This window comes from Lindgomyces ingoldianus (assembly GCF_010093535.1).
Source record: "Lindgomyces ingoldianus strain ATCC 200398 unplaced genomic scaffold BDR25scaffold_50, whole genome shotgun sequence".
Classification (NCBI taxonomy): Eukaryota; Fungi; Ascomycota; class Dothideomycetes; order Pleosporales; family Lindgomycetaceae; genus Lindgomyces; species Lindgomyces ingoldianus.
This window is the reverse complement of record NW_022985211.1, coordinates 255583-274065: the sequence shown is the minus strand read 5'-3', so window position 1 is coordinate 274065 and position 18483 is coordinate 255583. Positions and strand designations below refer to the sequence as shown.

Genomic DNA, 18483 nt, shown 5'->3' with positions numbered 1-18483 from the left:
CTATATATAGATTATATAAACCTTACTACCTTTCTAATAATTAAGAAGCTACTCTTAAAACATGTAAAATAAGCTATAGAACTTAGCTAATAATAAAGCCTATAGTAAAAATAAATAACTACTAAGTAGACATGTTAAGTTAACAGGCAGATTACATAACTAAAGATAAAAAAGAAATAAAGAAATTTATAATTGTTAGAGATATAGAAAAGAGATTAGTTTGTAACAGACTAACTCTAAAGACATTAATTACAGCACTAACACTAGTATAATAAGAGTAGAAGAATTTAATTTAAGAACACTATAAATCTCTACTATTTAAACATCTAAAGATTAGGATACTACTTAAGAAACTTAGAGTAATGTACCTAATAGCACTAGCAAAGATAAAGACCTTATACATAGAAGTCTTAGTAGAATATAATGTCTATAATAAAACCAATGTGTAATAACGTAAACTATACAAAGAACTATAGAGAATTTTAGCACTAGTGCAACCTTAGATAATTATAACAATAGACTTTATTACTAGCTTTAAACTAACAAAAGAACTAGGTTTAAAGCAAGTATGTAATATAACAGTAGTAGTAGTAGTAGATAAAACTACTAAGTTCTTTTACATATAGTTAACTAAGAAAACTAATACAGCTAAAAAATTTATATATAAACTAGAGTAACATGTTATCTCTATACATAGCTGCCTAGAAGCTATTATATTAGATAGGAATAAGCTTTTTATAAGTAAGTTTTAGCAAGTAGTAGTAAAACACCTAACTATTACACATAAGCTATTAACAGACTATTATCTGTAAACAAATAGCTAGATGGAAAGAGCTAATTAGACAATACTATAATATCTTTAGAAATATGTAAATCTAGAACAAGACAACTAGACAGAATAGCTTCCTCTTACATAGCTAGCTCTAAACACTGCTAAATTAACAACTACTAAAGAGACTCTATATATAGTAAACTTTAGTTATTTCTTATAATTTCTATTATAAGAATTACAACTGCATAAACTAGAAACAGCAAAAGAAAGAATTATATAAATTAAAAACTTACACTATAAATTAGCATAACACACATAGCTAGCCTAAGAATAAATAACTAAGTAAGTAAACTAACACTAACTAAAAGACCTAACATTAATATAAAAAATAAAGTCTACCTTAAAACTAAAAACCTTACTATAAAAAGACTTTTAAAAAAGCTATTTAAAAAACAAATTAGTGTTTATAAAGTTATAAAAAAATAAAGAATTAATTCTATTTATAGCTTTCTTTAATAATAAAAATACATTTATAGGTTTATATCTCTAAGCTAGAGAAAGCTTCTAATAGAATTCTAGTAGCAACTATAAGATAAAAACTAGGAAAAATAGAATATAAAGTAAAGCATGTTTTATAATCTAGAAACAACAGAACACAATTCTTAATTAAGTAAAAAAGATAGCCTATTAGTAAAAATACTTAAACACTTTTTAAAAACTTTATAAACACTTTTAAAGCGCTAGCTTACTTCTAAAAGGCTTAAATAGTAAGAACTAGTCTAGTAAAAGAACACGAAAACTAGCAGGTAAAGACAAACTACTAGAAGAAGCATTACATAGCTGCAATGTAGGTAGACAAGACACTAGAGGCGCTAGCTAAGAAGGAAGACTAGCAGCTTTAGCTTTTAGTGCCTTTATCTTATTTAAAGATAACAGATCTCTTTCTAGGTATTTTACTCTCTAACTCTAAAGAAAAAAAAGCTGCTTCTCCAATTATATCTTTTTAGTAGCTGCCTATGCTATAGCAGTTGCAGCATAAACTTACTTTTTAAGGCTAGCAACCTAAGCCTTCTAAGCTTACTTTATCTTCTTTACTACTTTTACATGCTTGCGCTCTAGTTGTTTTTACACAAGGTTAAAAATAAAAGCATTATAGTAACTTCTTTTACATAAACTGTTTGCAGTGGTGACACTCGGATGCGTCGTCACTATAGTCACACGATAGTCGGATGTGTCGTCACACGATGGTTGGATGCGTCGGCACCATAGTCGTATGCATCTCACCATGGTCTGTTGCCAAGACTCACCCACTTATTTCGCATATATATAGACTCCTACAAAGGACTCCTGTGAAGCTATGTGAGGCACCAGAGACATGAGGAACTGCATTGAATGTGTATTGCTAGAGGAGTCCTTTGTAGGAGTCTATATACATGCGAAATGAGTGGGTGAGTCTTGGCAACAGATCATGGTGACGACGTATACGACTATGATGACGACGCATCCGATCATGGTGACGACGCATGCGACCATGGTGACGACGCATCCGACTATCGTGTGATTACTGCAAACAACTCCTCTAGAAATACATTTAATCCAGTTCCTCATGCCTCTAGTGCCTCACGTAGCTTTACATAAACACTTTATACACTTTTTAGAGAACAAAGTTAGAATGCATTTAAAAAAGAAAGACTAGTAAAGGCTATAAAAACACATCTTTGTTTAACATAACAGGTTAAAATACAGCATAGTATAATTACAACACACCTAACAAGACAGACAAGGCATAGTTAGGGATGCAAAATAGAATAATAATAGTAAAGAACATCTACTAGAATATAACAACTTTCAAACACTTATAACAGAATAGACAGTGCGGCAAGGACGCTGCTTAGAAGAAAGGACAGCATGTTACAATCTCTAAGTAAACTGTAAGCAAGTGTTAGTTAGCTACTTAGCACTATATTGTCTAATAGTAGAATTTCCTTTTAGCAGCATAACAGGAGTTACCTGACCTCTGCAGACAAGGACAGGCAGAGAAAGGGCTCTAATAGAACATGTCTAATCCACCTCTTAGCAAATGTTGCCTGCAGTAACTGTAATAACTGCAGCAACTGCAGTGCAGGGAGTGCAGGCAGTGTAGGCAAAATAAGTGTATATAGTCTTAATCTTAACTATTGTTTAAAAGGCTATGATTAGCATTTAGTCTTTTATAGACTAAGTAGTATTAGTAGGTTTTAAAGACACTTTTACTATTACCTAAACTCCTTTATTATCTTGTATAAGAGATTGTTTCCTTTGCTTTTTATACAGTAGAAAAAGGCAAACCTAGAGACTAACTACTCCCTCGCTATTCATAGGCTTAGACGCGGACTGTACACCCGGGTCTCTGTCTATCCTCTATTCTGCTCTCCCTCTCTTATATTCTCAGTCCGCGTATTTACTGCATCCGACTGTTCTGATTAGCACAGCATACCTAGTAAGCAAATATTGTAACACTTAGCAGTCTAGGAAGGCTCGTAGTAGTAGTAATTAAGAAAAAGCCTAACTAGCTATATAGCGTTGTAGAAACTATAAAGTGACTAGGCACAACGCTTAGATATATAAAAAAGATAAAAAAGAAGCACTAGAATTAGATATAAGCATATTATATATAAGTTCTGTATTTAGTTGTAAATAAATTAGAGTTTTGTACATAGCGTTTACAAGGCTAAGAGAAAGTAGCTAGCTTACTAGTAGAATACGTTATAACTAAAAAAAACTTTAATAACTAAAAAAACTGCTAAATTAGTAGCTATAATAGAGGATAGTAGTTGTAACAACAGTAAAAAAGTAGTAAAAAAGGGTTGTAGAGAGAGATATTATAGTAAAATTAGGCATAACTTTTACACTATTAAAATGCAAATGGAAGATGCATATAGTAGCAAAGCTTTAAAATAATAACATTATGTTCTATAGAGTACTATAAATTATTGTAGTGTTGCGCTATGCGTTGCGAAGGCGTGACGGCGGTGTTCTGATAGGGCGCTCAGTTGGGTAGAGCGCTCGCTTGTGAGGTACGTTAGTAACAATATTAACTAATCTAATTAGCATATGTTGGAGTACATCTTCGCATCCTATAGCATCCGACCCCTCTTTTACCGGAAGTTTAGCGCTTCCTGCCGCCTCATTAGTATATCAAACTATCACCAGTGTGCAAGACCGCAGAGGTTGTGCTCATACCTAATCCCCATAGTGGCATATTAATATAGACACTCTCCCAACAGCCTTTAGGGGCGTGAAACGTCTCATGCATGATCCCAATGTACGGGAACCTGTTCGCTTTGTAGGCATTCTCGCCAAGACGGTGGTTAATTGAGGTTGAGAACTTTTGAAGTGCGTCAACGTCCGTCCAGTAGGACAGCCATGCCATGCTGATTGCTTCGTCGTCCGTAGGATCAATGAGAACGCTTGTTTTCCCCAAGACTTATAGAAAACAAAGATAGTTAGGCCACAATATCTATTATAAGAGGTGCAGGTACTTCACTCACAGCCCCATTTTGTTCAATTCTTAGTTGCTTCGATGAACATGTCATCAAACATGCCAGCTATTTCCAGAAGGCCAGGGGCCATTTTTCCAAGAGGACTACAAGGTGTTTAGGACAATACGTTCTTCTTTCCGTCCTGACCCAACCAAGTCAAGGGAAATGAAAGATGTACTTACTGGTTAATTCGTGCCCCAAGTACAAAACATACGATGCCATCAGGTGGTGAGCCATTCGGCGAAGTCGCCACGTCAGACAGTTCGGCGGTCCATCGACCTCGTCTTACAGTTTTAAAAGAACTCGTGTAAATTGACCGAGAGTCCTTGACGACATTGGCGAGGAGATGGAAGATATAGATTAGTGGAAATGATATGGCTAATTTTTAAGGGAGCATCCATGTGCTCAAAAATTGCAACAACGCCCAACCAAGTCAAGACCGTGGCGTCGTATAGAGCGATCAATTCTTTTAGGTCCATTGGAAGTCGATGTAGAAGCAGGTTGAGGAAAACCAGCGGGCACTTGGGGGGAGAAACCAACCTAAATAAAAGAAGTTAAGAAGCTGGTGAGGCACATGATAGCCGTGCCGCAACAGCTCATAGGCGTCATCATTCTCATTGGAACTGTGCGGAACGTCTTTGCTTTTCAAGGATCTTTGGGTCAATGGCTAATTCAGGCGGAATTGTTACTACGCCACTGCCTTGGCTACAACAACCGCTTTCAATTCTGCATCGGTGTGGCGAAGCTGGGCAATAGTAAGAGCGGCGTAGAATCGGGAAAAAACGGACATGAGGACCTTCTAGGGTAGAGGAGTGTGCCTCGAGACACCATTTTCAATGAGACTAGGCAGCCCAAGACTGGCATGGAAGACTACTCTGTAAAAGGGGGAAGTGCAATAGCAGCGTAGCAATCACTAAGGAAGCGTTAAGACTGAATTCTGCCCTCTGTTGCGCCAGCGTCTCAGTGATGTTTGGCAGGCGCCTAGTCCTCGTCATGGTGGTGCTGTCTGAGCCCACAATGACCATCTCCCAAGGCACCCTGAGGGTCATCCGATGTCCCTGTTACATACTCCCCATCACTCTCTAAAAGTACTCCTCTCCGCTACAACCCTCCCCAATCTTTCAAACCCCATAACACCTTGAATCTCAAAAAGCGCCACATCCGCCCCAAATTCCCTCGCCATCCAGCTCCTTAGCTCCACTGCCAGCAACGAATCTACACCATATGCAACCAACGGCTTCACAACATCGACTTCGCCTTGCAAACTAGAATTTGTCTTAGAAAGTTTTTCAATCAGGGCAGAAGTGATGAGAGAAGCAATGTCATGGTCTGCAGGCGCCTTGAATATAGATCTCCAGTCTTGAGTATCCGGGGAAGAAGATGTGCTGGAGGAAGAAGCATGTTGATCAGTCTTGAGATTACAGAAAATGGGATTGCGGGATTTAATGATTCCGTCTTCACCGGTACCGAGACCGATGATGGGTTGGCTTTGCATGGGAGTTTGCTGCGGCAGGGAAGGGTTACAATAGTAGTCCATGATGGCATTGAAGTATGTTCTGGAGATACCGTTTAGGGCTCCGTAGCTGAGAACTCTGTTCAGAAAGTCAGGGTTCTCTGCAAGTAGGCCGTCGTCCTTCAACGCGCCAAGGTCAAGAGACGTGGCCCGAAGACCGATGGAAACTCGGTATTGGGCAAGAGCATCCATATACGCATTTCCTGCGGCATAATTCGCTTGTCCATGGAGACCCACAACGCCAGAAGCCGAGGAGAGCATAATGAAAAAGTCCAAGTTGTTAGGGAGCAGCTTATGTAGGTTCCACGAACCTATGGTTTTGCAATCGGTGCCAGCACGCCAATCGGTATATGGCATTCTATTGAACGTTGAATCCTACAAATATTAACTAGTTGGATTTTAAAGGGGCTATAAGAGATATCTTACTCTGAGGACCATCGAACCTTGCACACAGCCTCTGATGGGGGGCATCTGATGAGAACATTCTTCAATAACTCCCTTCATGAGCTCGAACTTGGTCACATCGCAAAGCGGAGCTTGCACTTGAACACCGCACGCCTTCAACTCTCCCAATAGTGTTTGACCTGGCTCTGTACTGGCGCCTGAACGAGATAGCAAGAGGAGATGTCTTGCCCCTCGGTCAACAAGCCACCTCGAAACGTTTCGTCCGAGCCCACCAAGTCCACCTGCAATGACATATGTTGAATGGTCATTAACTGAAAAGGTTGGCATATTTCTAAGCGTCGCCTGGAGTGAGTCAGTCAAAATTTACCTGCACTAAGCTCCGCCGGGCACATACCCTTATCTCCATACTCTTCCCCATCTCCAACACAAATTTGCCAGCAGACCTTCCATCTTGCATCGACCGAAATGCGTCTTCCACCCTATTTACCGGGAAAACGTTGAGCGGTTTCACAGGTCTCAATACACCCTCTCTAAACATCCACATCACCTTCTCGAATATCTTCCTCGACGCCTTCGGCTGATCTTGGTGGAACCCAAATCCATCTAAGCATACGAAACTAGTGCTGTGGTGGAACATACGCATCGGTAATTTCGAATTCTGCAGAATATCCTTCTTGCCTAGCTCGATGAAGCGGCCATATGGGGCAATACATTCCCAGCTAGCAATCAGGCTGTCACCAGCGAGGGAATTGAGAATGACATCGACGCCACGTCCGTTGGTTATGCGCATTATACCCTTAGCAAAGCTGGTATCCCTGCTATTGAATATGTGGGACTCTGGTATTCCGTACTCTTGTATCAGAAGCTGTTTCTTGCTTTCTGAACCTACAGTAGTGTATATTGTTGCACCAATATATTGTGCAACTTGGATAGCCGCTTGTCCAGTGCCACCTGCACCTGTGTGAATAAGAATGGACTCGTATTCTTGAATACGTGCTAGCTCGTGAATGGCTTGCCAAGCGGTGCAGAATTGGGTAGGTATGCTTGCAGCTTCGGGAAAAGTCATATTGTCCTCAATTTTTAGCACCTTGTACGACTTTGCTCGTACAAATGTACGCAACGTTACCCCTGCTACAACGACGCGGTCTCCAGGAGAGATATCTAAGGAGAGCGAACCCACTCTTGAGACAACACCAGCGGCTTCGCTTCCATATTCAGATCCGGGTACACGTCCTAAAGCTACGAGAATATCACGGAAATTCAAGCCGGCTGCCGAAATTTGTATTTCAACTTCATCGGGCTGGAGTGGTTTGCAATAAGTATCGTCTTCGATGAAATGGAGCGTATCCAGAACCCCTATAGAGTCGATGCTCAATCGAACAGGGGGACAGGTGTCTACTTGCTAGGTGGAAGATCGCTTTTTAAGGGTGCCCTGGAAGAAGGCTTCGGTAATATCCTTTGCCTCTATCACGCGAGGAATATGAAGTACACCGTCGAATTCGACAAATTCCTGGTCCTGTGCTGAGGGATCATTATACTGGATGATGCTTTGAAAAATCCTGTGGATATGGCTTATCTGATTGTCGGTTATCGAACCAGTCACTGCGAGCCCTAGCGTAGCGAGTGGATATTCCGGACGCTCGCTGCGGAGGACACGGAACAGACCGTGGGCAACGCCACTTGCAGGACTCTGCGGCACGACTCCACCTCCATTCGTTACCCAGAGGGAGGCCTTGCAAGTCGTCAAAACCTTCCTTAGTGCAGCATAATCCGCCTCCGAGAGGTTTATTAGCCACTCGTGTTCTAATTCATCAAGAAAGATGAAAGATGTGGTTCCTATCCCTTCCATTTGCGTGGCCTCTGATAATGCCATCACGCCGTAGTCCTCCGATACGATGGATTGAAGGCGGTGAACTATGCCTTTTTGAAACTCAGAGCGCAGGTCCGCGATGATTGTAACCCTGGAAGTTTGGCTGACACGCTTCGAAATACCGTTTATACTGTTCGTCCTGCTGACAGCCGTTGCGATCATGATGCTGTTCTCGTGGAATTCCGGAGCAGGGAAGTCGGGAATCTCTAAATCGATACCGGCAAAACCATTCTTACAAAGTGCTGTTGCCCAGACCACACTGTCTAACGCCTGGATTCTGGTGCCCCAGCCTGGGAAAAGGCTCGTAATGAAGGTTCTTAGGAGAGCACTAGGTCTAGTGCACTCGTATAATATGAGGCGGCCGCCAGTTCGAAGCAAGTTTCTGAGATTTTGAAATGCGTTATCGACGTCGGAAGCAAAGGCGAGAATGTTTGCGGCAAATATGATGTCGTACCCTCCTGATTCGATACCCTGGCTCGCGGCATCTTGGTTGGCATTAAAAACTTTGAAGTCCACCTTCGCGTATTCAGCAAATTCATGCTCCGTTAGCATTCTAGTGGCTGGGTCTAGGCCTATTTCAAGCATTTTTAAATGCCCCCCTTTATGGCTCACAGCGTCCAAGAAACGCACAAGAACGCAAAAACAGGTCTGGAAGCTGTTTACACCCCGGAGGAACGATTTATAGAGATGGGCCAGAGCTCTTGTCTGACCCTGCAGAATCTGTGGTAACTCATGTGCTGTGTCGACTACTGCCCGACCGAGATTGTTGATTTTGCTTACATAATGGTATTTCTGAAGTAGATAAGGCTCATTGCTTTGGAAATCTGACCACTCTGGTTTCGAGCATGGAAGGGTTCCGTCTCGGCATCTCGATAGCTGTTTAGTAGCCCACTCAAAATAATGCATATGATGAATTGACAAACTTGACAAGTCAACATCTTTCAGCTTTTTCAAGGCCCCGGTCAACGCTGTCACCACGACGAATGTTAGGTCTTCGTAAATTTCCTGCACCGGGAGCTCCAACAGCCGAGCTTGCTCACAGTAAAACACCAACTGCTCGTAGGTCATGAAGGTTATATCGGGCTTCCAGCGGAGCTGGTGGCAGATCTGGTTCTCATCGGATTGGTCGGCATTCGAGGGAGTGTTTCTGGACACAATCGTTAAACGCAGGCCATCGCCCTGGGCTAACACCTTATTCCCCACATTGTCGAGAACGAAGAGGTTGTAGTCACTGCCTCGTGCGTTGCTGTCCACCATCCAGACACATGTTCGAACTGATTTCGCCTGGGTGGTTGAAAGTCCGTCCTTTGATATCCAGAGGTTGTTACACGAGCTGGGGACGGCGGTTGGGATAGCCGCACTACCACCTTTGGCAAGGGCAGCGAGGGCGAGATGTAGCATGGCATCTAAAGAGCAAGGATGGACTATATGTGGTTGAGGAAATGCACCCTGCGGCCACTCGTAGAGCTCGATATCTGCTGTAGCCTGTTCGTCGATGAATCTCCCGTTCCGAATCCGTTGAAACGAGGGGCCGAATTGGAAACCACTGTCCCGCAGGCAGGAATACAAGCCCTCGTGCTCAAATACGTGGCTATCTAAGGCCATAGTAGTGGATTCGCGGGCCAGATAAGCCTCTATCGCTTCCTTCTTGTCCCTCCTATTAAAAGAACCCGATTTCTCATCAAACTGAGCCTTGTACTGCACCCGGATTGCTCCCCGGCAGTTTTCATGCCAATCTTCTCTTCCAAAAGAGAAAAGTCGGAATTCAGACCAAGGTATTTCTGAACTAGTTACGTCTCTGACCTCGCGGAGGTAGAGATGTGTTTCAATGCCATTCGATGTGCGCGGAATTGTGAGAGTGGATAGAAATCGAATGTCTTTCAACTCAAACCCTTCGATTTCGCGGTTGGGCTCGGCGATCTGGTGGGCCGCTTCAATGGCCATAACCAGCATTCCAGCTCCCGGATAAATCATTTCTCCATTAATCTTGCACTTTAATCAGTCACACGATGCTCTCCGGTGGCCTACAATACATACCACGTGGTCCTCAACCCAAGGCATCTCGGACACTCGAATGAAGTTTCGCCACTTCGCTTCTGCTTTGTTCCAATCAGGGCATGGTTTTCCGAGGAGGTCTAGTTTTCCCTGAGGGTGAAGTCGATATCTCTTGCTAATGCGATTTTCTTCCCAGTAGCCCTTCGAATGGTTGAATTCATACTCTGGAAGGTTGCACAAGAGCTTTGGCGCGCGTGAGAGGACGGCCTTGGCTCCATTAACAGCCCTAAAGTCGACCGTACATCCATGGCAGAATAACCGCGCTAGACTCTCGAATAGTGACCTCAACGGTGGTTCATTTCGAACTAACACAGTCTCGTATAGTACTTTAGAGCCACCGGGAACTATGCTCAGAATATCTCGCAATGGACCTCTTAATGCGCCGTGAAACCCCACCTCGAGGAAACAAGTTGTCTTGGGATGATTCATATGGCTACAGTCTAACCGTTTCCACACCTGGCGGTGCGGTTCGAACGTTAAATTCCCAACTGCTGCCGAGAACTGCACCGGGAGCAGCATATTGTTTACCCAGTACTGTGGATGCTGCAACTTTTGTTCTGGTACCCACTGACATGTCACAGTTGACAACATGGTGACAACATGGGGTGGTGAAGTGCCCTTCTCTAGGCTCCCAATAGAGTTGAAATACTGTTCCGATATTGTCTGCATTGATGAAGAGTGGTAGGCCACGTTAACTTTTAGTTTCCGCGAGAAAACTCCTTGTTGCGAGAGCCTCCTCTGGAGATCGTCAATTTGGTGTCTTTCGCCGGATATTGTAACGTTTTTAGGGCTGTTTATGCAGGCAATTGCTAGCCTGGGTCGGCCAGTTTCCGACTCAAGCTCGCTGAGGTAAGGTTCCATTTCTTGCGCGGAAAGAGACACTGCCATCATTGCCCCATGATGACCTCCAGATAACACTAGGTTAGCGGCGTGGTACCCCCTAAAATAAGCAAGCTTAATGGCGGAGTGCGCGGAAATAGCGCCAAGGCAGTACCTGAGTAAGAGTTAGCAAAAATGTGGATAGTCCGACACGATTGACAAAACGAACGCTGCTGCAATCTCGCCGGAGGAGTGACCGAGCACTACTTTTGGGTATACGCCGAAACTGCGGAGAAGATCTATGAGAGCGATTTGGACGATTGACGAAAGAGGCTGACTGAACTCCGCGTTATCGATTTGAGATTCCTTTTTGGGCTTGAAAAGTTCGTCTACTTTTCTTAGTGCTATACAGTTTGGACTGGATTTGTACATGAGCTTACATCGGACTCTCCACTTGCAGCCGAGTTCCAGCAAGTATTCTTCAGCTTTCGTGAGCCGGTCTCGGAAAATGTCGAATTTCTCAAAGAATCTTAGCTGGTCACCGGCATACTGCGCTCCTTGGCCTGCAAAAACAAAGCACAGCGCAGGCTCATCGAGGGACCTCTGGGGGTTCGAAAGGAGTGATTCTAGGCATTGAATCTGTTCGGGTGAATCAACAACGGCAGCAGACCTCCAGGTAAAAATATTTCGTCGCTCATTTAAAGTGTAACTCAGGTCATGAAGAAATTCAACAGTCAGCGAGTGCTCTGCATCTGTGTTTCGGAGAAATCTGGTGTGAGCCTTGATTTGGGACATTAAAGTAGCCTTATCGCTGGCGGAAAGAACTAGAAGCCTAGGGAGAGATGCGGGTGTGGATAAGACGTCTTTTACCGCATACGCAGACGATTTCTGTGGAGAATGGCCATTCACGCCTATTTGGAATCGCTCCACTACAGGAGTTTCTGGATCACAAACGGTATTGTGGTTTCCCTCCAGTCCTGCTTCAAGGAGGTAATGATACGCATCATCGAGAATAATGTGGGAATTAGAGCCCGCGAACCCAAACGAGTTAACGGAGGCGCGACGGAGGCCTTTTGATGGCCATGTGGTCGGCACTTGAGGGAGTCGGATGCGCAGAAAATCGAGATCAATCTCGGGGTTGAGTGTGACAAAGTTCGCATTGGGAGGTATCACGCCCTTCTCAAGGACGAGAATTGTTTTGATCACACCAGCAATGCCACTAGCTCCCCCTAAATGACCGATGTTACTTTTGACGCCTCCGCTGTAATCATATTAATAAGAGTAATCTAAGAGTTAGGACGATTAGGGTAGTAGCTTACACATAGAGTGGCTCGTCAGGGGAGCGGTGTGATTTGAAGGTCGTCCCAATGGCATTGAGCTCGATTGGGTCACCTATGGGAGTACCTGTGCCATGAGCTTCGACGAACCTTGTCTTGGAGAGCGACAAGCCAGCACGAGAGTACGTCGACATAATCAACTCGGCCTGCGCGTTTCCGCTGGGATGGGTGATGGAGGTGGTATAACCGTCCTGATTTGATCCTGTTCCCCGAATAACAGCACGAATGATGTCATTGTTGGCAATGGCATCGCTGCGTCGCTTCAGTACTAGAACGCCGAAGCCATCACCACGTGCATAACCATTTGCACGGTTGTCAAAGGGATATGACTGGCTATCAGGTGATAAGAGACCCAAATTCGAAAGCGTATGGATATTGTCCGGATACACCAAGAGATTACATCCCGCAGCGAGGCTCTGCAAAACGTGAGTCACCTGGCCTCACCAGTAGACACCTCTAGGTCACGATACTTACCATGTCAGCATTCCTGCTGACTAAACTCTTGCAGGCCAAATCAATCGCCATCAAACTGCTTGAGCCTTTCAGATTGAAGAACCAACTTAGTCGGTTTGCAAGCATGGAGGAAGTGACCCCGAGAGCGGTATGGCTTGCACACTGCTCGGCGTCCTTCGTGGACAAAAACTTCCAGTCATCGCAAAAGCAGCCAGTGAAGACGGATGTGTTCGATCCAACGACTCGATCAATGACCTGCCCCGCTAGAGGGTAGTATATTAGCATGCGGACGGACAAGTTGAAACATGCTGAGAGCCTACCATTTTCCAGGGCTCTGAATGCGGTCTCGAGAAGCATGCGCTGCTGTGGATCCAATGCCGCTGCTTCGGTATCTGAAATGTTGAAAAATGGCGCATCAAATTTAGCCACGTCACAGGAAAGGAAATGGCCTCCTCGAAAGCCAACTGTTCCCCTCCGTGTAGTATCAGGATGAAAAAGACTCTCAGAACTATACCTTTCCTTCGGTGCCTCGGTTCCTGTGTTTCTCTTCTCTACCAATGTCTGCCAGAAGGCATTTGCAGTGTCGCAACCTCCTGGGAATTGAAAAGAAAAACCAACGACTGCAACGGGGTCCCGGCCGCTGCTATCAGAAATCTCCCTTCGAGGAGTGTGCTCTGCAAAAAGTGATGCCATTGGCAACAGAAAGGTGGTCGACAGGCCTGTGATCGATGAATGGAGCCACAAAATACGCTTAGGCAATCTCAACTACCAGGAAAAAACCAGGGCATGAAAGGATGACGATGCATGTGTTCGTGGAACAGGGAAGCATCTTATTCTTACATGGCCACATTGCAACCGCAGTGTGCAAATACGAGCCCCCGGCGGGCAAGGGCCTCGGACAGGTGTCGGATCGCAAATACCGGATAATACAAGGTTTTTATCATGACTCGGACACAGCCATTAAATATTCTGTTACTAGTGCTCAAATCGGAGGTCTTGTATAGTAATGATAAGCTTTTGGCGTTCTTTCATCCAACAATCTCCTCCAGGTTGTTCTATGTGCGTTTTGTATCAAACCAAACCCATGTTCCATAGTGAAAACTAGTTGCTGGTGACAAACTATTGGCCGACTTCAGGCCATAGTTCTTGGATTCATCTTTAGGACTATTTCACTTGTATTGTGTGGAGCTTCGAAGGGAGCCTCTCCGGTGATGGCTCGTCACGATACCGGAATGTCACCCCCCCGATTTCAACCGGACGTTGACGTCAGTTTTACCTTGTATCGGCAGATAGACCTGTTCTGCACTTCGGACAACCACTGTTTCTAACCCCTCATCGTTTGGGCAACTTTTGCCCCCAAATCCATTTCGGATCATTGTTATATTGCATCCTGTTGCCTCAAGCTGTTCTTCTTATATTATTACGGAGATCAAGTAGCGGCCAACACTATTCAGATCACTGTCTTTGGCTCCCTCCTTTCGACACAATGAGGTTTTTATGCCTTCACGGGTTAGGAACTAACAGTGAGGTTCTGCGGCCCCATCTTGTTTTGCACTATTGAATATTAATCCTGCTGTAGATATTCTCCACGCAAACTGTATCCCTCAGGTACGAACTTGGGACTGCACATACCTACGAATTTCTTGAAGGCGTTATCCCATCTCCACTGGCCCCAGAACTTCAACCCTAGTACCCCATTACCACCAAAACGTATAACTATTTCGATGTCAATGACGCCAGGTCCATGTTACAAGCGCTTGTACAACTAGACACTTTTATTAGCCTGGAAGGGCCATTCGATGGCGTGATCGCATACTCACATGGTGCCGGATTCATAGCAACCTACATCGTCGAGAAAGCGGTCCTGAACGCACAGCCCCCCTTCAAATGCGCAATTTTCTTTTCCGCGGCCCGCCCGGTGAACCCCGAAAGTCTTAGGAATGGAGAGCTCCGGTTCATGGACGGTGAAACGGATGGGGTCAAGATCACCATGCCGACCGCGCACATATGGGGCGATAACGATGATACGCACCGGGCATGTCATCCCAGGAGGAAAGGCAAGGGATGCAGTCTTGGAAGTTGGGAAGGCAATAAAGAGGACACTTGATAGGGCCGAAGAGGAGTGGAGTAGGAAATGAGTGCCCAACGAAAGAGGATCGGTAATGCCGAGGAATTGTTGTTCCCCGATGGCGATTGTGAAAGACGGATTCCATGGTTCATTCCTGGTAGATTCCTTTTCTGGTCTAAGAATGTGGCGAAGTGAATTGGTTGTTTTGAAGGGCCAGGGCTTCAGTGCACAGAAACATGTCTGATCAAGGTACCTTCCCTCGTTCATCCAAGCAGTGTAGCAGCCTGGATTAGAGTTGGCAACAATCAAGTTGACTTAATAACTTAACTTAATTAACTTAATTAATAGCTGTTAATTAAGTTAATTAGCTAGGCAAAATTTACTAAGTTAATTAAGCAAATTATGCCTGCTTAATTAACTTAATTAATAGACTTAAATCCCTAGGATCTTAGGTTTACTAGGGGATACAGGATCCTTTAGTGTGCAGGAGTAGTAAATATAGTATAAGGCAGCTTAGCTTTAAGGGACTTTAGAGTTGTGATAGTTGCCTAACTAGGCTTAGCGCTATATATCTAAAATTCCTCAACTTCTACTGCCCACCAACTTACCTGCCTCTACCACGTATACAAAGGCTGGCTAGACGACTGCCACCTTAGCTTTTAACGCTTGTGGGCAGAGTTTAAAGACGCCGCCTCTCCTGTCAGTACTCTAGAGCCTCCGCTAAAGAAGGCACGTACAGGGCCAGCTAGGAGCCAGTTAGATTTTATGAGAGCTGCCCTACAAGGTGACAACACCTGCCTAATTGCGCGCAAACAGGGACTCCTTTAGTACAGGTAACTTAATTATCTAGCGCTTAAACTTATTACAGCAATAGGTTTAGAAGCGCCTTAGCTTAAAGCCTACAAAGTTAGCAAAAAGTCTATGTAGTGACGCTATCTCTCCTAAAGACCTAGAGACTATTTATAAGATATAAGGCAGTTAATTTACTATGTAATCTATTAATTAAGTTAATTAAGTTAATTAAGTTAAGCCTTATTTGTGCTATTAAGTTAATTAAGTTAATTAAAACGTGCTAGATCTGTTAATTAATTAAGCAATTCACCCCAACTTGATTGACTTAATTGTTGCCAACTCTGGCCTGGATCCCGAAGACAGAGGATGCGTAATCAGGATCCTCGCATTCTGGCATATCACGACCGGAATATTCGATTCCATCTGCATAATTTTTCTTGCTCTAGATATAATATGGTAGGGGCGGGTAACTAGGGACTGGAAAGGCTGCGTCGGGGGTCATTAGACAGCATTAGCGCCTTGAATTTCGGGAAACTGGGGGCGGGAACGGCCGCGTTGGTGATAATCAGGATGGCGTTAGCACCTATGAAGTTCGGTAAAACCTTTCGATTCTTGCATAGCATCATCGTATGACATAATTCCAGGGCAACGGCTCATTATGCATCTACTCCCCAGCGCAAAGGTGCACACTAACAATCAATTAACCGCCGCCAATATTCGTCAAGTTAGATGTCCGGGCCCCGCACTTCCACTTTATCTGCTATTACCTATACCAACACTCACACCCAGCTATCCTTCATCCCAACTTTGACCAGCGCCTATTCCAGACCATTCCCGCGGCCAGCACCTGGGCAGCGACAAATGCAGTAAGTATTTTGTTCTGGTAATTGTATTCTTGAGCAAAAACCGAAAGAACTTTGCTTTTGAGATCCGGGGCGAACGTCCCAAGCACTGAAACATCTTGGTCTAATGCGAGTAGCTGTTGAGGACTGATTAATCCCCTGAGCCTGTCCTGAAGTCGTGAGTTGAACACGTTAGAGACAATGGCAAGCCCAACCATTCCACCAAGAAAACGGAATTGGATGAGCGAGCCACCGGCAACAGCTAAACAACTTAGTTAGTAGGCTTGTACAACTGTAACGGGAAATTTTTGCAGTGCCTAATGCAAGTTAACATACCAATGTTCTTCGGAGCAACGACGAAGGGCGTTGCCAAAATGCTGATTCCAAATGAGACTCCCAATCCCACCCCGGCAATAACAAGAAATCCGTATGCCCGGACCGGCCACTCGCTAGTGCTTGGGAGGGTTGTCAGAAGTGCCGTTCCTGTCGTCTGTAATGAGGCTCCGATTATGAAAATATAGACGACAGCAAGACGTCTCTTCGAGCCCATAATCATCGCAAGCGCAGCTCCCAATGCGGCGCTAAAGGTATATGGAAGCAAGCGCTCCCCAGCCCCTAACGCGCTGAATCCCGAAACGGTCTGTAATCTCTGCGGCACGAATACGACGAGTACATTGAATGGCATTCCGCAGAGGAACGTTGACAGAAGAATCCCCATCCAAGGTCGGTCCTGCATGAACTCCCAAGGAAACAGCGCTTCTGTCTTAGTGCCTCCCACTGCAATGTACCACTCCCATCCTAGGAACACAATCCAGCTAATAATTGCAAATATTAGGAGGAGAACTGAGCCTAGGCTTGACCACCCATTTCGTAGAGAGTACTCAAGGAGAACGGCGGAGAGCAGAAGAGACCCTGCGAGGAGCATGATAAGGCCAAACACATCGACTCTCTGCAATACCTTAAGTCCTTTCAGTTTTCTGGATCTGTCCTGGGGAGAATTATGGTGTGGAAATCCGTTGGGAATGCCGATAAATAGAACGGCTATAACGAAGGCTCCAGCGGGAATATTGAGATAGAAGATCCAGCGCCAGGTAGTGTGATTATTGATGACGCCACCGAACAATGGTCCCATTAGCGTAGCAAGCGCTACTGACATCGAGTTCAAAGCACCGTACATGCCAAGTTTGTCCTGGGGTACGAATTCGTATGTTAGAACGGTGGCGAGTGAATAGCAACCAGCACCACCGATGCCTTGGAATGCGCGACAGATGATACTAGAAAAGAAACTTGTCAGAAAAAGCAGCAGGCGTATGAAAAGGGTAACGCACAGTTGATTCATTGTTCGTGACGCTCCGCAACCAGCAGACCAGACTGTGAAAATGGTCATGCTCAAGATGAACATACTTTTCCGGCCAAAGATGTCGCTCAGCTTGCCCCATACAATGTTGAACCCTTCAATTTGGCATCAGCTATGACTTCTGCAATTAGGGTATGGACAGAGAGATGTGATGTACCCATGTATGTCACCAAATATCCGCTAACAATCCAGCTCGTCTCACTGAAGCCTTGAAGATCATTTGCAATAGCAACAAGAGATGTTCCTACAATAGTAACTTCAAGATTCGCCAAGAGTAGTGACAGCACAATTCCCAGCGTCGTGCAGTGCAGTCTCCAACCTGAAAGGTAGCAGTTGGGAGCATTGTTGATAAGAGGACCGCCAGTGCCCTCAAAACTCACAGTTGCTGTATTTTCGTTCTCTTCGTTCATGACCTTCTGCATTTCATGCTCCCCCATATTCACTTTAGATTCTCTGTATTCACTCGAGGTTCTGTGTGGTATGTGAGGATAAGCGATGGCTTGGGAAAGCGAAGCTCTCCCAGTAAGTGAGGAGGCTTCAAGACAACACCCTTGGATTGACCGCTTTCGGTTCGGTGGTATCATTTTTGGAATTGTTAGTACACGGCTGCGAAGCCCTACGCCCCTATCATTTCAATCAATATAGAGCGGCTGTGCCACAGAGCCACAGACTGACCTAA

General features: G+C 44.6%; 4 protein-coding genes across 4 annotated transcripts; 1 reads left to right on the top strand and 3 right to left on the bottom strand.

Annotated features, from left to right (window-relative positions):
• Positions 1-1986: 1986 nt before the first annotated feature.
• On the bottom strand, positions 1987-2380 carry BDR25DRAFT_396908 (uncharacterized protein; the record flags this gene model as incomplete). Its single annotated transcript, XM_033698466.1, has 3 exons — positions 1987-2051; positions 2111-2155; positions 2206-2380. The coding sequence occupies 3 exons, from the start codon at positions 2378-2380 to the stop codon at positions 1987-1989; spliced, it is 285 nt and encodes a 94-aa protein (XP_033540853.1).
• Positions 2381-5320: 2940 nt separating this feature from the next.
• On the bottom strand, positions 5321-13438 carry BDR25DRAFT_382768 (reducing type I polyketide synthase; the record flags this gene model as incomplete). Its single annotated transcript, XM_033697791.1, has 10 exons — positions 5321-6181; positions 6233-6553; positions 6606-7613; positions 7701-10067; positions 10119-11130; positions 11185-11344; positions 11396-12216; positions 12275-12708; positions 12767-13008; positions 13066-13438. 10 exons carry the CDS (start codon positions 13436-13438, stop codon positions 5369-5371), a joined length of 7551 nt encoding a protein of 2516 aa, XP_033540852.1. The 3' UTR covers positions 5321-5368.
• Positions 13439-14231: 793 nt separating this feature from the next.
• BDR25DRAFT_319536 (uncharacterized protein) lies at positions 14232-14852 on the top strand (the record flags this gene model as incomplete). Its single annotated transcript, XM_033691831.1, has 3 exons — positions 14232-14268; positions 14325-14353; positions 14436-14852. The coding sequence occupies 3 exons, from the start codon at positions 14232-14234 to the stop codon at positions 14850-14852; spliced, it is 483 nt and encodes a 160-aa protein (XP_033540851.1).
• A 1549-nt stretch (positions 14853-16401) lies between these two features.
• Positions 16402-18226, bottom strand: BDR25DRAFT_382761 (putative efflux pump antibiotic resistance protein; the record flags this gene model as incomplete). Its single annotated transcript, XM_033697790.1, has 4 exons — positions 16402-16709; positions 16784-17721; positions 17776-17899; positions 17962-18226. 4 exons carry the CDS (start codon positions 18224-18226, stop codon positions 16402-16404), a joined length of 1635 nt encoding a protein of 544 aa, XP_033540850.1.
• Between the last annotated feature and the right edge of the window lie 257 nt (positions 18227-18483).